This window comes from Danio rerio, chromosome 7 (genome assembly GCF_052040795.2).
Source record: "Danio rerio strain M-AB ecotype USA chromosome 7, GRCz13ab, whole genome shotgun sequence".
Lineage (NCBI taxonomy): Eukaryota > Metazoa > Chordata > Actinopteri > Cypriniformes > Danionidae > Danio > Danio rerio.
This window is the reverse complement of record NC_141027.1, coordinates 40,737,280-40,759,923: the sequence shown is the minus strand read 5'-3', so window position 1 is coordinate 40,759,923 and position 22,644 is coordinate 40,737,280. Positions and strand designations below refer to the sequence as shown.

The 22,644-nt window shown below is 36.1% G+C and overlaps 1 protein-coding gene across 1 annotated transcript in view; it reads right to left on the bottom strand.

Moving 5' to 3' along the window:
* ptprn2 (protein tyrosine phosphatase receptor type N2) overlaps positions 1–22,644 on the bottom strand; it is a 271,230-nt gene that overhangs the window by 88,336 nt on the left and 160,250 nt on the right. Inside the window, 1 exon segment of the mRNA NM_001128667.2 lies at positions 6,183–6,247. Within this exon segment, the coding sequence (NP_001122139.2) occupies positions 6,183–6,247 (65 nt within the window).

The following is a 22,644-nucleotide window of genomic DNA, read 5'->3' as shown; positions in this document are numbered from 1 at the left end:
GCTTTTACTGGTTCTAGTTATTTTAGCTGCAAACTTCAATTTGCTATCAGAATTTATTATTGTAATCATACATACACATTAATTTGTAGCAGAAGTTCCATTTTCTTCATGTCATTTAGTAGTTTATTTACCTAGCTTTTCCTAATCTAGTTGGTTTATGACAAACGGTTTTCTGGTTTCCCATGTTAAATCACTTTGTTAAATGCATAAATGTATAAAGAGTTAAGACTAAATCATATAATGTAAATACAATGGGTGTGATGGTAAACAAAAATCATGGTTTGGTAAGTACCTCAGTTTTGAGGTCCCAGTTCGAGTATCACAGTAAACAGTGATTCTCTGAACAAACTGTGGCTTTGTCTTTAAAGTAAATACTATTAATAATAAAAGTGACAGGGTGGGGCAGTAGGTAGTGCTGTCGCCTCTCAGCAAGAAGGTCATTGTTTCGAGCCTCAGTTGGTGTTTCTGTGTGGAGTTTGCATGTTCTCCCCGCATTTGCGTGGGTTTCCTCCGGGTGCTCCGGTTTCCCCCACAGTCCAAAGACATGCGATACAGGTGAATTGGGTAGGCTAAATTGTCCGTAGTGTATGAGAGTGAATGAGTGTGTATGGATGTTTCCCAGAGATGGGTTGCAGCTGGAAAGACATCCGCTGCATAAAACATGTGCTAAATAAGATGGCGGTTTATTCCGCTGTGGCGACCACGATTTAATAAAGGGACTAAGTCGAAAAAAAACTGAATGAATAAATAATAATAAAACTCAGCTATAAAGGGAATAGGTGGGATGGTGGCATGATGGCTCACGGTTAGCATTGCCGCCTCACTGCAAGAAGGTCACCGGTCCCGGCTGGGCCAGTTGGCATTTCTGTCTGGGGTTTGCATGTTCTTCCCATGTTCGCATGTTTTCTCCGAATGCTCCCCTACAAGTCCAAAGACAAGGGCTAGATAAACTTGGTAGGCTAAATTGTCAGTAGTGTGTGTGTGTATGTGTGTATGTGTGTATGTCCTGGCCCTCCAGGTTTGGGGTTAAGCGTTGGGCTAACGACCCACCTCGTAAAATGAGATTTTACGAAACACCAACATGGTGCGGTTAAATATCAACTTTGATATAAATGGCCGTAGGAGTGAGTATAAAGGGATAAGCGGTAAGGTGGCTAAGTTGTTATCACTGTCGCCTAACAGCAAGAAGTTTGCTGGTTTCAGGCCAGGCTGGGCCACAGTTAAAAGACATGCGATTTAGGTAAATTGAATATACTAAACTGGCCTTAGTGTGTGAGTGTGTGTGAATGAGTGTGTATGTGTGTTTCCCAGTGTTGGGTTGCATTTTGAAGGGCATTGACAGCATAAAACATATGCCAGAATAATTGGCGGTTCATTCCGCTGTTGTGACCTCTGATATAAAAACTAAGCCAAAAGGAAAATGAATGAATGAATGAAGAGAGTGACTGTGAGACTATGAAATGTTACAATTAATTAAAGAGCCCAAAATATTGAACCTACATGCTCATAAGTCTTGGTATAAGTTTTGCATTAATGCTGAATTACTGTACAATTACACAATTATGTTTCAACTTTAACTCATTGCTGAAATGTAATACTTTACCCTGCGATTATCATCACTCATTTTTATGACAATTAGTTTTTATGATAATTAAGCCATCAATGACAGCTGCAGTAAAATGCAATGAACTTAAATAGTCTTATTAAGATAACCAGGTAAAATATGGTTTTATAAAACATTTCAAAATATTTTGTACTGATATTAGCTTGATAAATAGGAATTTTCCATAAAATCATCCAGAGAGATCTGGCGATGCTGCCTCAGTTCATTCATTAGGCAGTGCACAAAGGGCTCAACAGATCTACCACCAAAACAACACAGACTTAAGGGCAGATGGTCACTGGAAATGAGATCAAATGTCCCAGCAAAAGAACAGCCTCGTTTGCCCCGTGTTCCCTTTTAATGCTGAGAACAATGCAAGGATATACTCTCTGATTATTTCCACAAATAAAAGCAAAACAAGTTTGACAATTTTTCAATCTAAGATATTAAAGCAACCCTGGGGTAGATCCCTGCGCTGTACTGTTTATGTTTTAAATGGTTTCATGTTTCATGCAGAACAGCACTTTTAATCATTTCAGTTAAAGTATCCAGTAAAATTGCCAAACGTCTGCGTGTTAGGCAATAGTCTCTAAACATCTCTGTCCATGTATTTGATTGAGATAACTAATAACCATCTGTCCCCTTATCTCTCTCGCTCTCTCTCTCTCTTTCACTCTCTCTTTTCCCTCTGTCTGGCTGTTGTGTGGCCGTTTTGATTGACAGAGTATATCTGGCATGTTGCCTTTGCTACAGACAGCGAATTGAATCTGTGACAGAGAGAGATGCTTAGCTCTATTTAATGGCAATCACAGATATGTACACACATATTCACACTCACACGTGCGCACACACACACACCATATATATGTATATGCGCTTTTATGATGCAACCCCCCTATTTCGGGTGCAAGATGTGCACATCCTTTAAGGAGATAATATTATTGTTATTAAATGGAAAAATAAATGGCATTTAGGAATCAGGATACAGCTTTTGCAGTCCTTTTTTCTTTCTTTTTAATCTGGTCTAATAATTCACGGGAACAGAGAAGGTTAATAAAATAGTTATACCATGCAATTTTTGTAATAACATGCCTTTCTGAATATGCACCGTGATAATAGCATTATTTAAGAAAGTACCTTTTTAAGTACTTAAGAAACACATAAAAGTCATGAAGTGTGAATAAAACGACAATTCAGAAGCACAAGAGATTTTACATTCGATGTAACCTTTCATATGGAAGATAAGAGCTTTTCTGTTACATTCTAACATCAACGTTTTTGAAAATATGGTAACACTATAATAACTACACACTATGAATCATTTATTAAGCATTAGCAAATACAGTAGTTAACTCATTATCTGTTAAGCATCAATTCTACATTAACATATGCTAGCATGCAATGTTTAACTGCATATACAAATGCTCCATTCTTGACTTATAAGCACATATAAAATGTGCCTAACGATTGTAATTTCATACTTTGCTAGTTATTATTTTTTCATTACTAAATTACTTATAGCATCATTTACAAACCAGTTATGTGAGAGAGGTTGCTGGGTTTTAAAGATTATTCAGAATGCGTAAGTACTCATTTACTTAATAAACTATTTAACTATTAAATTATTATTAATTTAATAAACTATTCAAATTGACATTTATAATTCTTATTATTCAGGCATATACTAATAGTTGATTTGTATCCTAATAAATGCTTTATTAACTCAACTTCATACAGTTTTGTGTCCTTGTCTAGTAAGAACTTTATGTTTCATAAATCCCTTATAAATGACAAATAAAGGCTCAGTTATATTCTAAACAGGGGAAACAAGAGAAAATAAGCGACTTTATTTATTTCTGTTAACTTAAAGACACACAAATGAAACTGTATCAAATGCAAAATAAAACTTTGCAATATTAACTAAAATAAAATCACTGTGCAGTTTAAACATCGCTAAATAACATTGTAATGTTGTATCATATTATAGTTAAATTATTATATTGTTGTTTTTTTATCCAATTATGTCACATTTTGACACTCCAGCAATGTTTAAACTTTACAGTAGTTTTACTTTTTAAATAAGATTGCAAAAATGTATCTCTCAATTTATACTGAGCCTTTAATTTTCATTTTTAAGAGATTTATAAAGCATGAATAGTCTTCACTTTAAGTTACAAAACTGGATTGAGTTGAGTTATTAAAGTATTTATTAACATACAAATTAACTATTAGCATATGCCTGAATAATAATATGTAAATATTTATTTGATAAGTTCATTAATCATTTACTTACACATTCTGAATAATCTTAAATTAGCACCAACTATTCTTAAATACAAATGGTTTGCAAATAATATGATACTTAATTTAGTTATGAAAAATTAATCAGTAACAAAGTACAATGAATTCACTATTTGCTAATGCTTTATCAATGATTCATAGTGTGTAATTATTATAAAGTGTAACCTATAATGTTAGAATATTAGGCACTGCAATGTGGGGTGAACACTAAAAGGTGTTGCAAATCTACATTTAAATAACAAATGTGAAATAATGATGATAAGCCAAGGTTAAGTGCAGAGTGAGGCTAATGTCCACACAAACACATCCTCATTTTAACATCCATTTTAAAATAGAAACATCAGCAGGGTTCCACTTTAAATTAAGTGGCCTTAAAAACTAGGTACTTACATGCAAAAAATTAAGTACAGTGTTGTGATCATATTTGTACTGCACAAGCAAAGGTGGGATAGGGGTCACTTTAGGTTTGGTGGTATTGGTAGGTTTAAGAGTGGGATAAGGTGTAAGGGATGGGCCAATTATAAATGCAAATTGTTATAAATAAAAATTTACAGTGGGGAGAAAAGTATTCAATACTTTTCCTGTGAATAAGGAATTCAATACTATCTCAGTGTTTGTGTGTGTGTGTGTGGGGGGGGGGGTGTCTTAATGACATCTCTCATATTGAGAATGAACTCACATGCATTGCTTAGGTGTGAGTTTTTAGCAGACTTCAACAGAGTGTAAAAATCTTGATGGTTCTGTGGGTCTTGTCTATCAAATCTGATCTTTATTTTGTATTTTCTATTGGATTCAAGTCAGGTGATTGGCTGTGCAATTCTACAGCTTGATTTTCTTTCTCTGAAAGCATTTGAGAGTTTCCTGGTCTGTGTTTTGAATCATTCCACCTTTGTTTCATCTTCCTGCTAATGTAAATGTTGGACTGAAGCAGTTAATATTGATTTACACAGACAAAAGGCAGAGGGTTGCTGAATAACTACTGTGAGTACTGTGAGGAATGTTTTCTTTGCATATATGTATTTCTTTGGTTGTTATCAACATCTGGTGAACATTTCAAGTCAACAGTACCTTTAGAAATATGTTTTCTGAAAATGGTGACGTGTTGAATACTTATTTCCCCCACCATAATTACAGATCTAGATATATTAGGATATTTTAAAAATATAAATACGACATAAAAACATCTATGTACATATTAAGCACATTGTATACCAAAGATTATTACATCTAAGTACAAAGTAGCTTAAGCCACTTATTATAATGATGAACCTAGCAGTATATTTTCATCCACACTGCCAAATACAATAATTATAGCTTGCCTCTTTGAAACGATAGCTCACCTAAAAAAGGTAAATTTGCTCACTTTACTTGCCCTCAAGTGGTTTCAAACCTTTATGAGTTTCTTTCTCCTGTTAAAAACAAAATACTTTATTTTAAACAAAGCTGAAAACTGGTCTTCCATAGTAGGAAAAACAAATACTATGAACGTCTGGTTTCCAGCTTTCTTCCAAATGTCTTCTTTTGAATTTTCATTTTTGTGTGAACTATCCCTTTAAGTCACCTTTGTCTAATACATTTTAAATGCTATTGCCATTCAAAACTAAAATGTGAAATAAAAGTGTACAGACAACTATGACAGAAATTGGATAATTTAACAATCGAGGTGTTTACTCCTGTTTATTCTGTGCTTGAGATAGCAATAAACAAAATATTTCTAGTATGCTACTGTGTGAAAACGAGCTCCAGCATGATGACAGATTTGGTCATTATACCACAAAAGCAATGTAAAACGCAGTATTTTTGTCCAGGAATATATACACTACACCTTCCTTTTGGTTAGTATGGTCTCCGTTTTGATCACCCTGTGTTGAAATCTACTAATCTACCATAGCTTTCAAAACTCTCCCGAGTATAGCATGGATGCAAGGCTTAACCGTGGCAAAAGTTATGCATTATAAAAGGAAAATACACTAGTGTAAACAGCCTGAAAAGCTCTTTACTGCACTTGGCCATTACAAATGTACCACTAGCATGTCAAAGGACATTTACATAAACAGTATAAGGCCTCACAATTTAATGCTGATGGTTCCACTGCTAATCCATGAAATATCATTCTAGAGTCGGATATAAACACCATCTATGAAAGTATGCTCAGTTAAAGGACATATTCTGCGAGTAAAATGCGTTCGGTAAGAGGTTGCACTCTGGGAAAGCAGGATGTCATCATTGGTGAGGGAGGGAAAGGAGAGAGAAAGAAGACTCCTTTCCTCTGACTTACATCACTCAGTCCAGCCTCAAGAATCCGCAGACCACTCTCCTTCTCCAGCTGTCCTTTTTGCTCAACTGTTAAAGAGAAAGAAGGAGGAAAATGTGAGAGCAGATCAGAGAGCAGAGCATGTCATCAGTGCTGATCTCTCTCTCTCTCTGTCTCTCTGTGTGTGTGTGTGTATGCCCTCATATGAACAAATACTGAAGAGTCTGCTGTATTTTAAAACACAGCACAGATTGTAAAACATAAGGCAGAAATATATTTGTTTGTGCTAATAAAATCAATATCTGAATATCAATTTAACTAGAACATTAACCCAAATATCCGCAAGGAACAATCAAAAGGAAACGGCGAGGGTGTGCACATGTTCTTTAGTATTGTTAGCAGTGTGAAAGGATTTTAGTGTATTTGGGGACTTCAGTGTATTGCTCCGGGGAGACAGACACCTTTACAAAAATACAGCAAGAAAGCAGCAGATGTTTGAGCCGGCAACCTGCAAGCACAGACATTTAGCCTACTGTGTGACTCTGGAGGTAAAAGAGCATTGTGTGACTGTTATGGATTTTGTCATATTTTCACATGATGGATTGGAATTGAGAATCCCATGTTTGTATGTGTAGAAAAAACATTGTTTTGGTAGCTTTTTTTGTGGCTTAGTCTTATCTGAGGATCACAGATATACTTTCTTTGATATCTTTTCAGATATTAAAATAATATCAGCTTTGATGAGGAAGCACAATTAATCCTTCAGGACATTTATGTGGTTATATTTTGTTACATCATATCAAGTGCTACATCTGCTGGCATGACTGAAACAGTAAAGAAGAATTATGTGTTATTTATTTATTTTGCTTTTTATATGCTGTTTATAGTGGCATCTCAAGCAATTCAAGTAATACTTATCTTATTTTTAGATAAGAGCAGGTACGGTTAATATATTTGAAATGTGTTGAGACTTTCGGGTTTATTCACTTCCACTAATATTTAGCTGTTATTAACAACCGGTTTTATGCTTCCTTGATATGCTGGAATTTTCTAATCATAATATTTTGTTTGGTTTGCAGGACAAAAGTTTGACACTTTAGTGCCATGTGTTATGTCTACTGATTTATCCAAAGCAGCATGAACAATGATTCAGAACTCGTTCAAAAAAATCTTGCTTTTGCATAGCAAAATAAGGTGGAAACTAGAAGTGAAATCGAAGAATGAACTCACAGACAAAAAATAAAGCAAAAATGAGCCAAAGCAAAAATTTAGGACTAAAACAGATTACCACACCAATTTTTTAAAGAAAACTAAAAAAGTGTGTTTTTAACACACCTCAGATTCTGCGAATGGTCTATGGAGATTAGTGTGGCTATTTTTTGTTCGCTCAATTCCACTTTTCACAAGACTGTCACCAAATTTCCAATTATTTACGGTTTTCTTATAGGGACATACATTAAAAAAAGTTACTGGTGAGTTACTTGCATTAATGTTATATATATATTTTTTTTCTTTAAAAAAGTGTGAATCTCATGCTAAAATACAAAACAGGATTGCTGCTTCAGAATATTTCAGACATATGGACACATTAGTGGAACAAAGCCACAGCACATGCAACAACTTGATCTTCCATTGTTAAATGAATTTGATAAAAAGTGTTAAACATTTTCACCCTAGCCAGCATATTTTTATGTGGGAATTTAACTGATCTGCTGATATGCTGCAACAGCTCCTTTAAATATGAGATCGATCACAAATTCTGATGCTCTCGCCACTGGAGCTTTAAAGGACTTTGACACTCTCACCACCTTTAGTGTTAACGCAAAGTAATGCTATGGAGGCAGGACAGCAAATTTGAAGTTATTTTGATTTTTGGCTGTCGTTTTCAGTCTTACACAATTTTTTCCTGTCTCTAAAAGTCTGGATAACAAATGGGATTGTAAAAAAATGATTTGTTGTACTCTCCCATTCACTGAGCTTTAAGTTTACCCAACTATGACGACTTCTGCTATTGAGAAACCTGGAAATGTGGAATGGGTCCATTTCTTATTTTTCAGTTTGTCAAGTGTCACTGGTGATATAAGAACAATCAACTCTGATACTTTTATCTTTAAATCATTAAGCATTTGATTCCATAATAATGTGATATATAATAATGTCGCAGAGAAATTTGATATACGCTTGATTAATATAAATTTATTAAATAAAACAAATGGCTAGATTATGAAGATACAAAGTCTTTAAAGAGTCCTCCTGCCTTGCAAAAATTATACAGAAAACATTTATGTGGCTTAAGGCATTTTATATATATTTATATATATATATATATATATATATATATATATATAAAAACATCAATAAATACCCATAAGTCAACAGATGGCCAAATTATAAATGGAAAGTACAAAGTTTTACAATAAATAGTGTATCCTCTGCATTCTGGCCATCGCTTTTCAGCACACAGTCCAAATAATAATTAACTGTACTGTATAAGTTCTTTTAATATCCCTGCCTTAATGCATTAAACCACAAAAGTGTTTTCTGTGTAACGGTTTTCCATGACGTACAATACATTCATAAATCATTCTCAAATATGTAATGAAAATGTGTTTTCATCTTTTCAGCTAAACACATTTTTATGTTAGCAAGTTACCGGTGATAATTAAATCATTTTTCATTTCATTTTATTCTCAGTATTTATCTTTCTGGGGAAAAAGGCTGCACTGTCGGTTTTAAAACTCTTTGGGCAAGTAACTGTTACTCTTCCAAGGGATGGCTTTGATGTCATAAAGCTAATTCAATATAGCAGCACAACAAACAACATTTCAATGATGAAATTCCACATTATAAAATTATTACTGTGAAACACAGACAAGAAAATTCATTCATTTATTTTCCTTCAGCTTAGTCCCTTTATTCATCAGGGGTCACCACAGCGGAATGAACTGCCAACTTATCCAGCATATGTTTTACACAGCGGATGCCCTTCCAGCTGCAACCAAACATCAATATACACTCTCACATTCACACACATACAACACGGTCAATTCAGTTTTTTCAATTGACCTAAAGCGCATGTCTTTGGACTGTGGGAGCCACCTGGAGAAAACCACACGAACATGAGGAGAACATGCAAACTCAGGACTCGAAGCAGTGATCTTCTTGCTGTTAGGTGCTAATCACCTAGCCACCATGCCACCCACAAGAAAATCGTATAAAATATATACTAGATACATTAAAATCACTCTGCTTAATTAATAGTTGTCAGCAACAAATAGACCCCGAGACATTTTCATTACAAGAGCTGCGAACAATCACAAACAGTAACTAATCTAAATGTGCAAACAATTAACCTGCCATGTTCTATAAGCAACAATTGATCACCACAAACAGCGTGTGAGAGCGTGCACAATCTAATATGTAGATTTAAGCATATCTTAGTATGACAGAATCAAGCGAAATGCATTAGTCGAAAAAAGCTCAACATATAAGATGAAATGCGTTCCCCTACTTTGATTCTCCGGCAAGTTGCTCTTTTCAAGCACAGCTTTGATAGCGCATTTAGAGAGAGAGAGAGAGTGAATTAAAAGGCTTTTTACAGATTACACAGAAGGGAAAATAATTATACAGTGTGAAATTATAATTGACTTTGTTTACTTTGCTGGAGCAGGAACGTCAGAGGGAGGGAGCCAGGTTAAGAGGCAGCACTGAGATAGTGAAGAGAGAGAGAAAGAAAGATATATAAGAAAAACAGACCGTCAAAGACGCGGGAAGATAAGGGGAAAAAAGTGTGAAAATAAATGGCAAAAGCAAGGAAGCCAAGGTGAAGAATCGAGAGAAAAGAGAAATGGGAAAAAAGGAACGTTCTGAAGTAATACAGAATAAAATGAGTCGAGTGAAAAAAGAGAGAGTTCTTTAAGTGCCCCCAGATGACATGTATGCTAATGACACCGGCAGAGTTGGTCTCCAGTGCTGGTCTTGTCTGCTGGAGACTCGTTAATTAGGATTTTAATCTATCAAAGCCCGTTCCTCTACACTCTTAATGCTACATTCCATATGATTAAGCACGACGTCTCGGACCAATCAACAAGCAGCTCATCTCTTCACATCACTGTCTTTCACTCCTGAATCCTCTCCCACTCTCCGCCTGTGACAGCATTAAAGCCCAGTCTCTATAAACAGGTGTGTGTTTGTGTGTGTGTGTGTGTGTGTGTGACAGAACGGGAGCGAGGGAGTGTGTGAACTAAAATGTCTATCAGCTGCTGCGGTGGGGAGAAAATGAAAGACACTTTTTTTTAGTGTCTGGGTCTCAAATACAGCTGAACTATTCTGCACCACAACATCACTTCTTGAGACAGAGATCATCCAAGCTCACTAAACATCTATTACTGCCATATATAAACTGTTTTGTTGTACAGGCACGTAAATAGAGGCTGCAAATATACCCGCTGCGGTTTGTGCATGGTCATTTTTGTAAGCTGAAGATTTGTTTCGCTTTTGTAACAAGACAAACAAACAATGTATGTTTTTTAACAGCTGTTACAGGTCTGAAGTGCAGGGATATCTTAACATTTAAATAATAGGCTACTTTTAAATACATTTAACTTGAAGTTCTGCTTGCCTGTGGCAAATAAACTCTGCAAGCTCTTCTTATCGATTGAGACCTAAATATTCCACCAAATTCCAACATTTGGCAAAACATTTTTTATCAACCCAAGACCATTTTAAAAACATACCACTATAAACATTTCTAGAGAGCATCAAATATGTTCCAGGATGTACATTTTTTTGCAGTTTTTGTTTTTGCAAATCCACTTTTTTTGTGTACGCTTTTTCAGATTTCAAATTTCTCTTGCAAGTGGCATGTGCGCCTGCTGCTCTTACATAAATACACCAGAGACCGCTGTTAACTGACTGCCTGACTGACTGACCAATCGACTGACCCACCCTCCTCCTTCCCTAAACCCAACCAAAATTGTTTTCAAAAGCACAGATTGACTCATCCACTTCCCTAAATTCAACCAACAGTTTTAAAAATCAATCCAGAAAAAAAGCGCTCGCCTGGTTTTTACCACTTTTCATATTTTACCACATTCTCACCCTGTCATTTACTTGTTTATTTATTTTTTTTGTCTTACCCATTTTCTAAAACTGTTCTTCACCAGATTCGAACCTCGTCATCATGGTCAACTCCTCTTAGCAACTTAAGTCCACTGACATACATGGTGAGCTAACTGGACAAACTAGTAACAGTGGGACAACAGTCCATACTGGTTAAGCGGTCAGCTGGTAAGCATGGAAAGCAATGCTGTCATGTACTGCAATGCAGCCATACGTACTTCTAGCTACATAATTACATAAATCTCCAGATATGTATATAGGGCTACGTTTTCAGAATGAGCCTGTGCTGCTTTTTATCTTTGTTCTACACTATTGCTTGTGTTTGTGTATTTGGCAAGACTTTGACTTTTAGCTAGCACTTTTGCAGTAGAATGCGAAGGTCTTTTCCACACTGAATAAACACACTCTGGCTCAGCCTTTACAGAAGCCACACCCCAAATTTATGCAATAGGGCACTTCACAATAGATAAATACATAAAAGGATAGGCAGGTAAGGAGTCTTGTAAATATATTTGGTCCTAATTCAACAATTGTTGTTAGATTTAAAGGTCTTGAGAATTTCACTCAAGTTTCCTTCATCTGTCCACGAATCAATTTCTCTGGCATATGTTATGTTGCAAACCCCCCAGAGCTGGGTAACACCCATACTCTCTCTCACACACTTATACACAACAGACAATTATAGTTTATCCAATTCACCTACTGCATGCTTTTAGACTGAGGAAACCAGAACATCAGAAGGAAACTCAACACAGAAAAGCAACACAGGCTCATTCTGAAAAGGCAGCCCTATTTAAATTTCTGGAGATTGTAAATTATGTAGCCAGAGCTACGTTTGGCTGCATTTTATCTTTAAAATGAACGATACGGAGAGGTATGATTCCAAGCCTTTTCGCGCTTTCTAGCTGACGCCTTACGTCCATATGGACGGTTGTCATGCTGTTGCAAGTTTGTCCATTAGCTCGTCATGTATGTCAGCTGACTTGAGACACAGAGAGGAGCTGACCACGACGAGAGGGTTCGAGTCTGGTGAAGAACGGTTCCAGAAAGTGGGTAAGACGGAAATAGAATCCAAAAAAAACAAGTAAGTAATAGGGTGAGAGTGTGGCTTTTCTTTTTCTGGATTGCTTTTTTAAAACTGTTGGCTGGGTTTAGGGAAGTAGGTGAACAGGTCAATCTGTGTTTTAAAAAAAACACTATAGGGTTTAGGGAATCAGGGTCTCAGTCGATCAGTCAGTCAGTCAGCCAGTTGGTTAACAGTGGCCTCTGGTGGATTTAGAACAGCAGGCATGAATCTTTAAGACAGTTTTGCCTACTGATTGCAATTAGATGGTCAGAAATGTTCTACCAGTTCAGCCAAAAACGTGAATAAAAAAGCTGATCTCAACTTTAATATAAAATAAATACAACAAAAGCATTTCTAAGCACTCTAAAACTTGCTATCTTTCTAAGAATATGTCTGTCACAGACCCATATTTGTTAAAGTACCTTGATAATCTTTAACAACTGAATTTGATCACTTTAATTTACCCATATTTCATTGGCAAACCTATTTAGATAATAAGTGAGCGCAGATACTGTGTCACTAATTTTCCACCAGCTTTTTTTGATGTGTTTGTCTCCAAAGATTAAATGAGTGCAAATGCAACCACGTTAGCAAACATGCCTTCTCACATCACATATTCGCACATGAGCGACTAAATCTCACTCTCCCCTGCACTGAGCTTTGACCCACTCTTGCGAATGAAACTGCACCCAGGTTAACCTTGTGTCACAGCCAATCCCCAGAACCCCTCAGAGTCTCCATTTATTAGAGCTCAGAGACTGTGGAGGCCTCCTCCATCCACTTTGCACTCAGGCCTGTCTGCAGCCACTTTAAATGTAAATGAAAGGCTGGGGACAGAGTCAGAGCGCCTGAGCGTTTCTCAGGGGAAAGGCACTGCTTGAGGGTAAGATGCCCTGCTTTAAAAAAGGAGAAAAAAAAGAAAATGCATCATGAAGGTTTCTTTTTTGCTGTCTTTAGGACTGTATGCTAGATTTGGATGTGGTTCAAAGGTAATGAAAGATAAACAGAGAAAAGATCTGTCCGCTGATGATGAAAGAAGATAGCAGCCAAATAATGGTGAGAGGTGATGGTCTCATAAAGCTGCCATGGAGTGCAAATAACAAGGCCTTTTAAATTCAAACATATTTTCTTTGGATTTCATATGTGACATTCGCCATCTGACAAACAAAAAATAGTCAATGGCATTAGCCCACAAATTAGATTTCAGAGAACTATATGAATTACAATCTGTTTTACACACATACACAGATCCTGGAAGCTGCATGTTTGTGATTTTATTCACAAAAAATTGCCTTGACTTCCCAAATTATTCAAGACAGCCCATGAAAACATGTGTCAGGCTTGATTTTCAAGTTGTTTTTCAACCAGCTTTAATTGGCTATTGTATCAGTCACTACAGTTTTATTCCAGATATGCATTTCTTAATGCCCCAGCTGTTACAGCATCACTAATGGACTGCGTTTATGAGTCCTCGCACAAGACACAAATATCCAATTTATATGCATTTAAATGCAATTAATCTGAAATGCTTAGTTTGAATTAATAAAAAAATCTTGTCAACGACACAAAATATAAGCTTAATCTATGGTGAAAGGATTGCCTTACTTGAATCTGTGCCTTTTTAACAGCACAGACACACTGGAAATATGTTCCTCTGCCAACCTTTTTGCATATTGTAAAAATTGTTGTTTTTATGCATGTTTCACCTACTGTGAATCAGAACCATTTCTTAGTGTCTGTTTCAGATACACATCATTCCTGTACACATTCATGAGAAAGCAGAGCATGTCATTCAGATCACCTAGGCAAGCAAACCACTGACCTAAACCCTTCCCTAAACCCAACCAATCCTGTCTTCAAAAGAAAATTTAGAAGAAATGTGCACTGCAACCACATAGTTTACCTTGACTTTACATTACTTTTTTTCTCTTTTGTGTAAAGATCTGCGTCACAAGTCCAACACTGTAGAAAGTGAACAACTGAGCAAACTGACACACACACACACACACACACACACACACACACACACACACACACACACACACACACACACACACACACACACACACACACACACACACACACACACACACACACACACACACACACACAAAAAAACATGTCTTTATGGAGATAGATAGGCAAAGCAAACATATGCAATTACAAAACATAGACACAGCAAATTAGATTTTTGTTGAATTTATTTGATGTTGTGCAAAGAACTGCCTTGAAATCATTAATGGAAAACATGTCCCTGAAAATATCTGAAGTGCAAAAGGAAGAAAAGCTGTTGGCGTCATACTGCCCTGTGAGATTCATTTTACCTATAAAATACAGTCAAACGTATGTTTTATTTTCACAAAAATGCAAACTGAAGCATATTTTCAGATAAGTCTGTCTTGCATATTACTACAAGATCACTGTAAATGTTTGCAAAAGCACGTCTAGAAATTGAAGCTCAATCAGGTCTGAGACTGGTGCATGATGGTAGGAAGGTTCCAAAACTTGGTGGTAAATGTACCAAAGTAACAATTTATATCCAAAGATTTGTTGGACAGGGAACAAGGACAACCAGTTCAACTGGCTCTGAATCAAGCTTGATTTGCCTGTGGGCTTTGAACCAGGGGGATTTATTTAAACCACACTACTCATCAGAAGCAAGTGCTACTTCTCTCTCTTAAGCTCTCAATGCTTGTCCTGCAAAAGTCAAGATGTCTGAAGGACTTTTAGAAATTGCGTCCCACTTCAAACAGAAAGCAGAACAGGGTGGTAAAATGCAAACAAGACAAAATAACTACATGACCCGATAAAGATGGTGACAATATTTACAGCAGGTCTTTGTCAGTTGTGATAAAGTTTACCGAACAAGTTTTCAAATGGAGACATTAGTAGCTGTAAATGTTTTCGATATTGATCCCATAATCTAACACAGCTGACTTTAAACTATAACAATGAACTGTAAATTTATCAAACAGCAATTTTTAATGACACATTGGATATTATTTGTGTATCATCATCATCCTATACTGAGCTGAGGCGCATGCATCTATTTCATTTTATTGAAGAGAGCAAGAGTGATTGAGAGATTGCGCATGAAATGAGGGCCATCCCATCAAACCTTCCCCCAGATCTGTTTGCAAAAACATAATGCCGTTTCAGGATGACAGAAAAAAAGCATTTTCCAGAAAGTGCTCATGGATCTTTTAATATCACATCTTCATCTCACCACCCACGTTCCTCTGCTCACCTATTCACCCAATCAATCCATCCCTCTCTATGGCTGCCAATGAAAACGGCTGCAAGCAAAGAGATGATGACAAGTGCCTGCCCGACGTGGCTATAACCGTTATCGAGCAATCACTCCAGAATTAGAGCAGACATCATGACAGATGCCAAACCCACCACATATGAAGCCTGTCTATACGTATCTATCACAGAGAATGAGAGAAAAACAAAAAGAGAGTGACAGAGACTGAAAGAGGTGGCATATATAAAGGATGCTTGTTTTTTTTTTTTTAGTCAGGCAGGCAGAAAGTGTTTAGCAAATGCCATTATGTCATTAGCAGACAGAAATTTGGCAAATAGATGTTAATAAGCAAAAAGTGCAGATGCTAAAAGTGAGCAGTGCAAGATGGAGCAGGCTCCTTTTCTGCGCTAAGAAATTCAAAACATCTAATTAAAACAGATCATAGGAAATACAATTACGCAATAAGCCACGAGAGGTTGGGCGTTACAATGATTTATCACTTTTGTTCTTTTAATAGTGGTAAAATCACATGGTATTAAGGGCTTAACAGCAATATGCAGCCTGAACTCTCATGGGTGTTTTCTAAGTATTCCACATATTCATACACAAATGAACTACATTTTTTTTTTATGTGGAGTTGAACAAAAACTATTTATATAGACTAACAGCAAATGAGTGCATAAGACAAACAACCGAATCCAGTCCAAAAAATAACAAATAAAAATGAGATAACATGACATTAATTGTATGTGTAAACTTTGTATACAGAAACAGTTTGGGGATATAAAGAGTCTGCATTTTAAACATTAAAATAGCTTTACACAGAAAAATGTCCAATAAGAAGACCAAAAAAAAAAAAAATTTAAATAAATATGTTTGTTTATATAATTATTTATATCGTGAAATGGTAGAGCACAAGAACAGTTTAAAGTAGTATATACACAGGTGCACTGTGCCACCTGCAACGACAATATTTAGCCATGATGTATGTCTGCATTTTTTATATTTAATGTTGTATTTATTAATTGTTTTATTTATTGTCTATTGTTAATAATTGATTGTTATTGCCTGTACTGTAAGAAGGTCCTTGTAAACTTTAAATAATAATAATAATAATAATAATAATAATAATAATAACAGCAATAATAAGAACAGCAATAATAATAATGGGGCGTCACGGTGGTGCAGTGTGTAGCTCTGTCACCTCCGGTTTCTCCCACATTTTAAAGACATGTGGTATAAGTGAACTGGGTAGGCTAAATTGTTGGTAGAGTACTGTATGTGTGTGAATGAATGTGTAAGGATGTATCCCAGTGATGGTTGCAGCTGGAAGGGAATCCGCTTGGTGGTTCATTCCTCTGTGACAACCCCAGATAAATAAAAGGACTAAACCAAAAATGGATAAATGAATAACAATAATAATAATAAACTTGAAAGAAATGCTTACTACTGTGTTGAAGTTTCTATTGCTGTATTAAAACTAAGATAAATGAATCATATCTTTAGTGGCTTAAAGTGATATGATGAATTAGAGTTATTCTGTTATTCCACACTAACTATAGCGCTCTTCTATAATTGAGAAATATAAATCACAATAACTTTAGATTTTTAATGATGTAACTGAAAAATGTTATCTCCTTAGAATTAAGAAGCTTCCGTAGTCTATCTTCAAGTAAAATCAAAATGTATATTATAATATTCCCAGTCCAAATGATAAAAATCTTATTGCTCAAAATGTGAAAATATGGACTTATATGGTTCTTCATCTCAAGGCCTCAATTAAAGCGTTACAAGTACACACACACACACACACACACACACACACACACACACACACACACACACACACACACACACACACACACACACACACACACACACACAATAAAATACATTTATATTATATTCACATACATTTTACAGTTTTACATGCTATAATATCATATGTAATGCATTGGCATTAACATCTGCTTGACACTTCAGCATAATAGCTACCCCTATTGCACCTTAATGCTGGTTGACACCCATCAACTGGAAACAAAGAAGTGTATAGCTACTACTGTTGCACTTTCTTTTCTGGAGTAGATGACAGACAATAACAAGAAGCTGAAAGAAGTAAATTTTCCAGTGTGGGAGTGATAATCACCCCAGTCTACAGGAAGCACTGACAACAGCAAAATATTTGTGTGTGTGTTTTTGTGCAGTTATTTTTACTCTAAACTCCTTTCATACGGAGCACAACTGTAGTGTTCTGGTCAAAGGAAAACTTGAAAAACAGATTTTTAACAGTAACTAGTGGAACTTTAAAGACCAACCTGTTGGGTTGTTAATTGGATGTGCTGCATGCTTTTGTTGACTCCATCTGTTCTAATTAAATCAACAGATTTTTAAAACAATCAAGTCGGTAGCTGATTTTGTTTAAAAAATAATAATAATCTACCTTACCAATGATGCTGTACAATACATTCTATCAGTGAATTTTGCAAATTTCATCATATTTTTAGGATTTTTTTTTACCAGTACAACTCTTTATTCGGGCTGAATTTCAGCTTTGCTGCTCGTAATTTGTTGTGTTGTATTCATGCAGTGTACAGTACGAATGGAGAAGTAATTAACCTCTCCCAACTGGCAATTGGACAGTCAGATAAATTTCAGTGTGCTACTTCTGTTCAGTTTTGATGCAATGTCAGCAAAGAAACCAAATTTAACACATCACAACCTCCTCCTTTTTCATTCAATGACAGTATGTGTATTCCTGCCACCTAATGGGAAGGAGTGTGAAACTCAGATAGAAACGAAGAAAAGCCCAACAAAAAACTCAAAACTAAATTCTTCTAATCTGTGTTGTATTTACAAAAACCACCGTTAGCCAACTAAGGTTGCAAATTCCATTGTTACAAACATGGATTTTGTTGATTTGGCATTTCTTAAATCCATAATTTCCAATGAACATTCTCAAAACGCGTGTTGCAAACATGTATGCTTGCAAGTCCACCTCTAGAGCTTAAGTTAGAAGCATAGTTCCTGGTTGTGTTCTATTCTTCAGTATCCTCCATGCCCTATTCATTTAGAATATTCAAATATTTAAGCATTTACAAAAAACAATAAGGTCATCTCTCTTAGGTGTAATTTGTTTTCAAAGTATTTTTACAGTAAGGTTTTGGCAATCTTCATGGTAACAATTGCGTTCTCTTCGAGGTGCACTTTGAAAATAATTATGCCATTTTGAACACAGCCGTGGCTCATGACGAAAGCTATAACTTACAGTAAATGACCTATTATTTAAAAGTAGAATACGTTATATCTCCAAAGCTTGGGAAAACAAAAATATATAGCATTCTCAATATTATTTGTAAAGGAGACTTACCCACTATATGTGCCTTTTACATATATTTCAATTAATATGGAAAATAGTGCATATTTTTTTATCAAAACTTATATTGTATTTCTTAAAAGTGCGTGTGTGCAAAAAAACAATATAATTTGTACAAAAAAATTATTTTTTTTTCTCTAAAGAAGTTGTCCCACCGTTGAGAAGTACTCCACCCCATTTACAGCATTATTATGTATGTTTTACGTTATAACTAATGTGATTCACACTATGGATCTGCGACAGAGAAACTACAGTTTTGTGAAACTTTTTCCCAAATGATGGATCGTACTATGATAGCTTAGCCGCGAGTTATGTCGTTGTTTGGGAAACGCACTCCTGATCTGTTTTCCCACAAATGTTTAAAAACAAAACATGCACTTTTAATTGTTGCTGTGAATTCTGGAATAAAATCCCAGCTATTCTTGGTATGCCTGATATACTATACACACACGCACACACACACACACACACACACACACACTCACACACTCACCCCCCCACCCAAACCAGTATACTTTTAACTTGCAAAATAAAGACGTAAATAAAAAGCTGAGTAATGGTATACTGCTTTTGAACACTTCCGCAACGCAGTAGACAGTGTTGTAAATGTGTCACACTGCCCACATGTACCCCTAAACACAGCCATGGTGGATGAGAAAGAAGAACAGTATCATTAACATCTGGCAACCAGCTTTCATCATATGCCACTACAGCACAACATTGTATTCTATTTGCCGTGGACAGACATTGAAAGTCAACTCAATTATTGCACAACAAGATGGACTTCTCATCTGGTCTGTGACCCCTTCTAAGTCTTTAAAATCTCTCCACGAGCAATTGTACAGGGGCAGATACATCAGCACCAGATGTGTAGCTTGACCGTGTAGTATACTTATGTGGCTAGTGTTGTTGTTTCAAACGTTGTTCTCCTGTGTGACATACATGATATGTGAAAGTAATGTCTATAGCCCCTTTCACACATACAGACCTTTCCGTAAAATCACTGGCAATTTTCCAGAAAGGGATCATGTGTGAAAAGGCTCTTTTTGAAAATACTGGTAAATTCATTCGGGCAATTTTCCAGAAAGAGAAGTTGTAACATTACCGGTAATTTGCCAGAATGCTGCTATGTGTGAACGCAGAAGGAAAATTGCCGGAAAAAGCGAATTCATGTTTTGAACACGCTGACGTGAGACATCTACTCCAGCCAATCAGAACACTCAGACACATTCACTTCCGTGCTGTTTATGAAAATAAAAGCCTTTGAATATTTTCCACACACATTTAGCTGCTAGATGTTAGTCAGATATTGTTTCTATGTTCCTTCTTAATGCCAACTGTGGAAAAAAATTGTAATATCCTTATAATAAACCGCGGTTTGTTTACCATCAAGCTCTGCTTCAGTTGCTTGATGCGTGCTCCGAGTGCAGGACACACATTTTATGTACATCTCAACATGTGAAAGCGTTCCTCCATACAGTATGCTTTCATCGAAGTTGTTCACAATGCAAATCCACAGAATTTGTAATGTTATCAAACGTGTAAACATTTAGCTGTAATCCGCGCTTCTGCTTTTGGATGTCTCTGGGACAAAGCAGGTGCATGAATTCTAAAGCTTTAAAGAAAAGTGAAACCATCAACAAAAGACCCCTTTTTTGTTTACAAATAGTGCAGCCATTTAGAAGCCATTTCTAGTAAATAATGTCAGAATTTACCATAATTTTAAAATGGATGTGTGAATGTGTTTTTTCCGGAAAAATTCCAGAACGTTCTTGCCTGTGTAAACAGCACTTTTTTATTTACCGGTAAAGTCGTTCCAGAAGTTTTCCGGATGTCTACTGGTATCACTGTGAAAAAGGGGCTAATGAAGGCATTACAGAATACAACTACTAACTGCGTAATCGTAACGTACCAAGGGCAGGAGTTTAGGAGCAGCTTAAAACTGGAAAAGTAGTTTCAGCCATATTTTTGTTTAAAATGACGTCATCTCAGTTCATTCCTAGACTTCATTTGAAATATACTGGGGCTTTAAATCCTTTAATATTGTATCCTTCTGAACATGAAAATCTGTGTCTGCTTCTTTGGACATGCAGGTGAGGGCACAAACACTGAGCTGGAAATTGGATGAAAATCACACATGTAGGACTTTTTGCCCATTTTTTTTTTTTTTTTTTACATATCTTTGTTTTAAATCAATTGTATTAGTCGTGACTCACCTAGAAGCAGGTTGCTTCTGTTCATGGCCCTTTATTTAATTCCAGCACTGCAGAAAAAAGTGTGAGGAGACCAATGTCCTCATTTCTATTGTCTAATATTGTTGTTTGTATTATATTATTTTGATCACAATAACTGTGATGTAAAACTCTGATGATGTAACAGCTCTAATCTATAATATAAAATATATTTGTTTGTTCTTGTTAGTTGATATGAAATCCAGAGACTTGCAGCATTACTCATAAATAAGCGCTTTTAGTGTTTCATAATTACTTTAAAAATATATAATTCATTCATGCGTTATTCAGATATTAAAAGTATTCATTTTGTAAACAGAAAAGAGCAGACAGACAGATTATAGACAGATGTTCAGGTATTGAATTTCTCTAAGCCTAAATAGGTGTGTTTACAGGCACATCTTCTTAATTCAAGCCTTTTGTTCAAGACAAAACGACCGACTTGCTTCATTTGTATCATGGTCACAAGGCCTGTTGTTGTCTTGGGAGAGAAAAACAAGCACAAATTCAAACCGCTTTCTTCCCCCACCCATTTTAAAAATCGAGCAATCATCTCTCCCCCTGCAGTAATGCATCTCGTCCTTGTATATTTCAATAGTGATATGACATTGTGCTGGCCTGCCTTTGATAAGCCTGCAAGATGGAATGAAAGCAAGAAACCTTCCTACTCCCCGTCCACCAATGAATATTAGAGGCAAAATGAGATATGATAGTGGAAGTAAGCAAAAGAGTAAAACCTTGAAGGAGATAGAGAGACAAAAAGAGAGGAGGAGAGGAAACATAGGTGCTGAATGAAGATGGAAGAGGGCCGAAAAGACAGAGATGAAAGGGAAAAGAGACAATAAGATGAAGCGACTCTGACATATGAGAGGTGCAGCAACAAAGAGCTGGTGTTTGAGCAAGCAGCTGAGCAGTTCACACCACGTCACATCTCAGCTTGCAGATCTGTTCACTCTGGTCTGCAAGAAACATCGAAATACAGCCTCACCCTCAGAAACATCACAAAAATAACAGTCTGATCTTGGTAATGCAGCAGTGATCTGGCCGAGCTAGTGATCATATATGTAACAGCTGGAACTGCAGGATAACACTGTACTTCAGAATCAGAGATGTTCAAATGTTCAAGGCTACATTGATGCCATTCAGTACTGACTGACCAAAAAACAGCCCACAGAAAGTTCTGGATAAACAGAACCCCTGGTTAGTCAAGCAAATAAACAGTCAAACAATTATTAAAGAAATTGTGAAGGATGTTGAATCTAAATGCTGAGAGAGGATAATGGTTTCATCCAGAGCATCTCTGTTTCTGTCTCCATTCAAAATTTGGCATGGTTTTCACCTGGCATTAATGTGTAGAGCAGCATTTCTATTGTGACCAGCTGTGCTTAGATTTTGTGGATGTCCTTCTCTCTTATTTCATTATGCTTTATATCCCTTTTAGTGTGGCT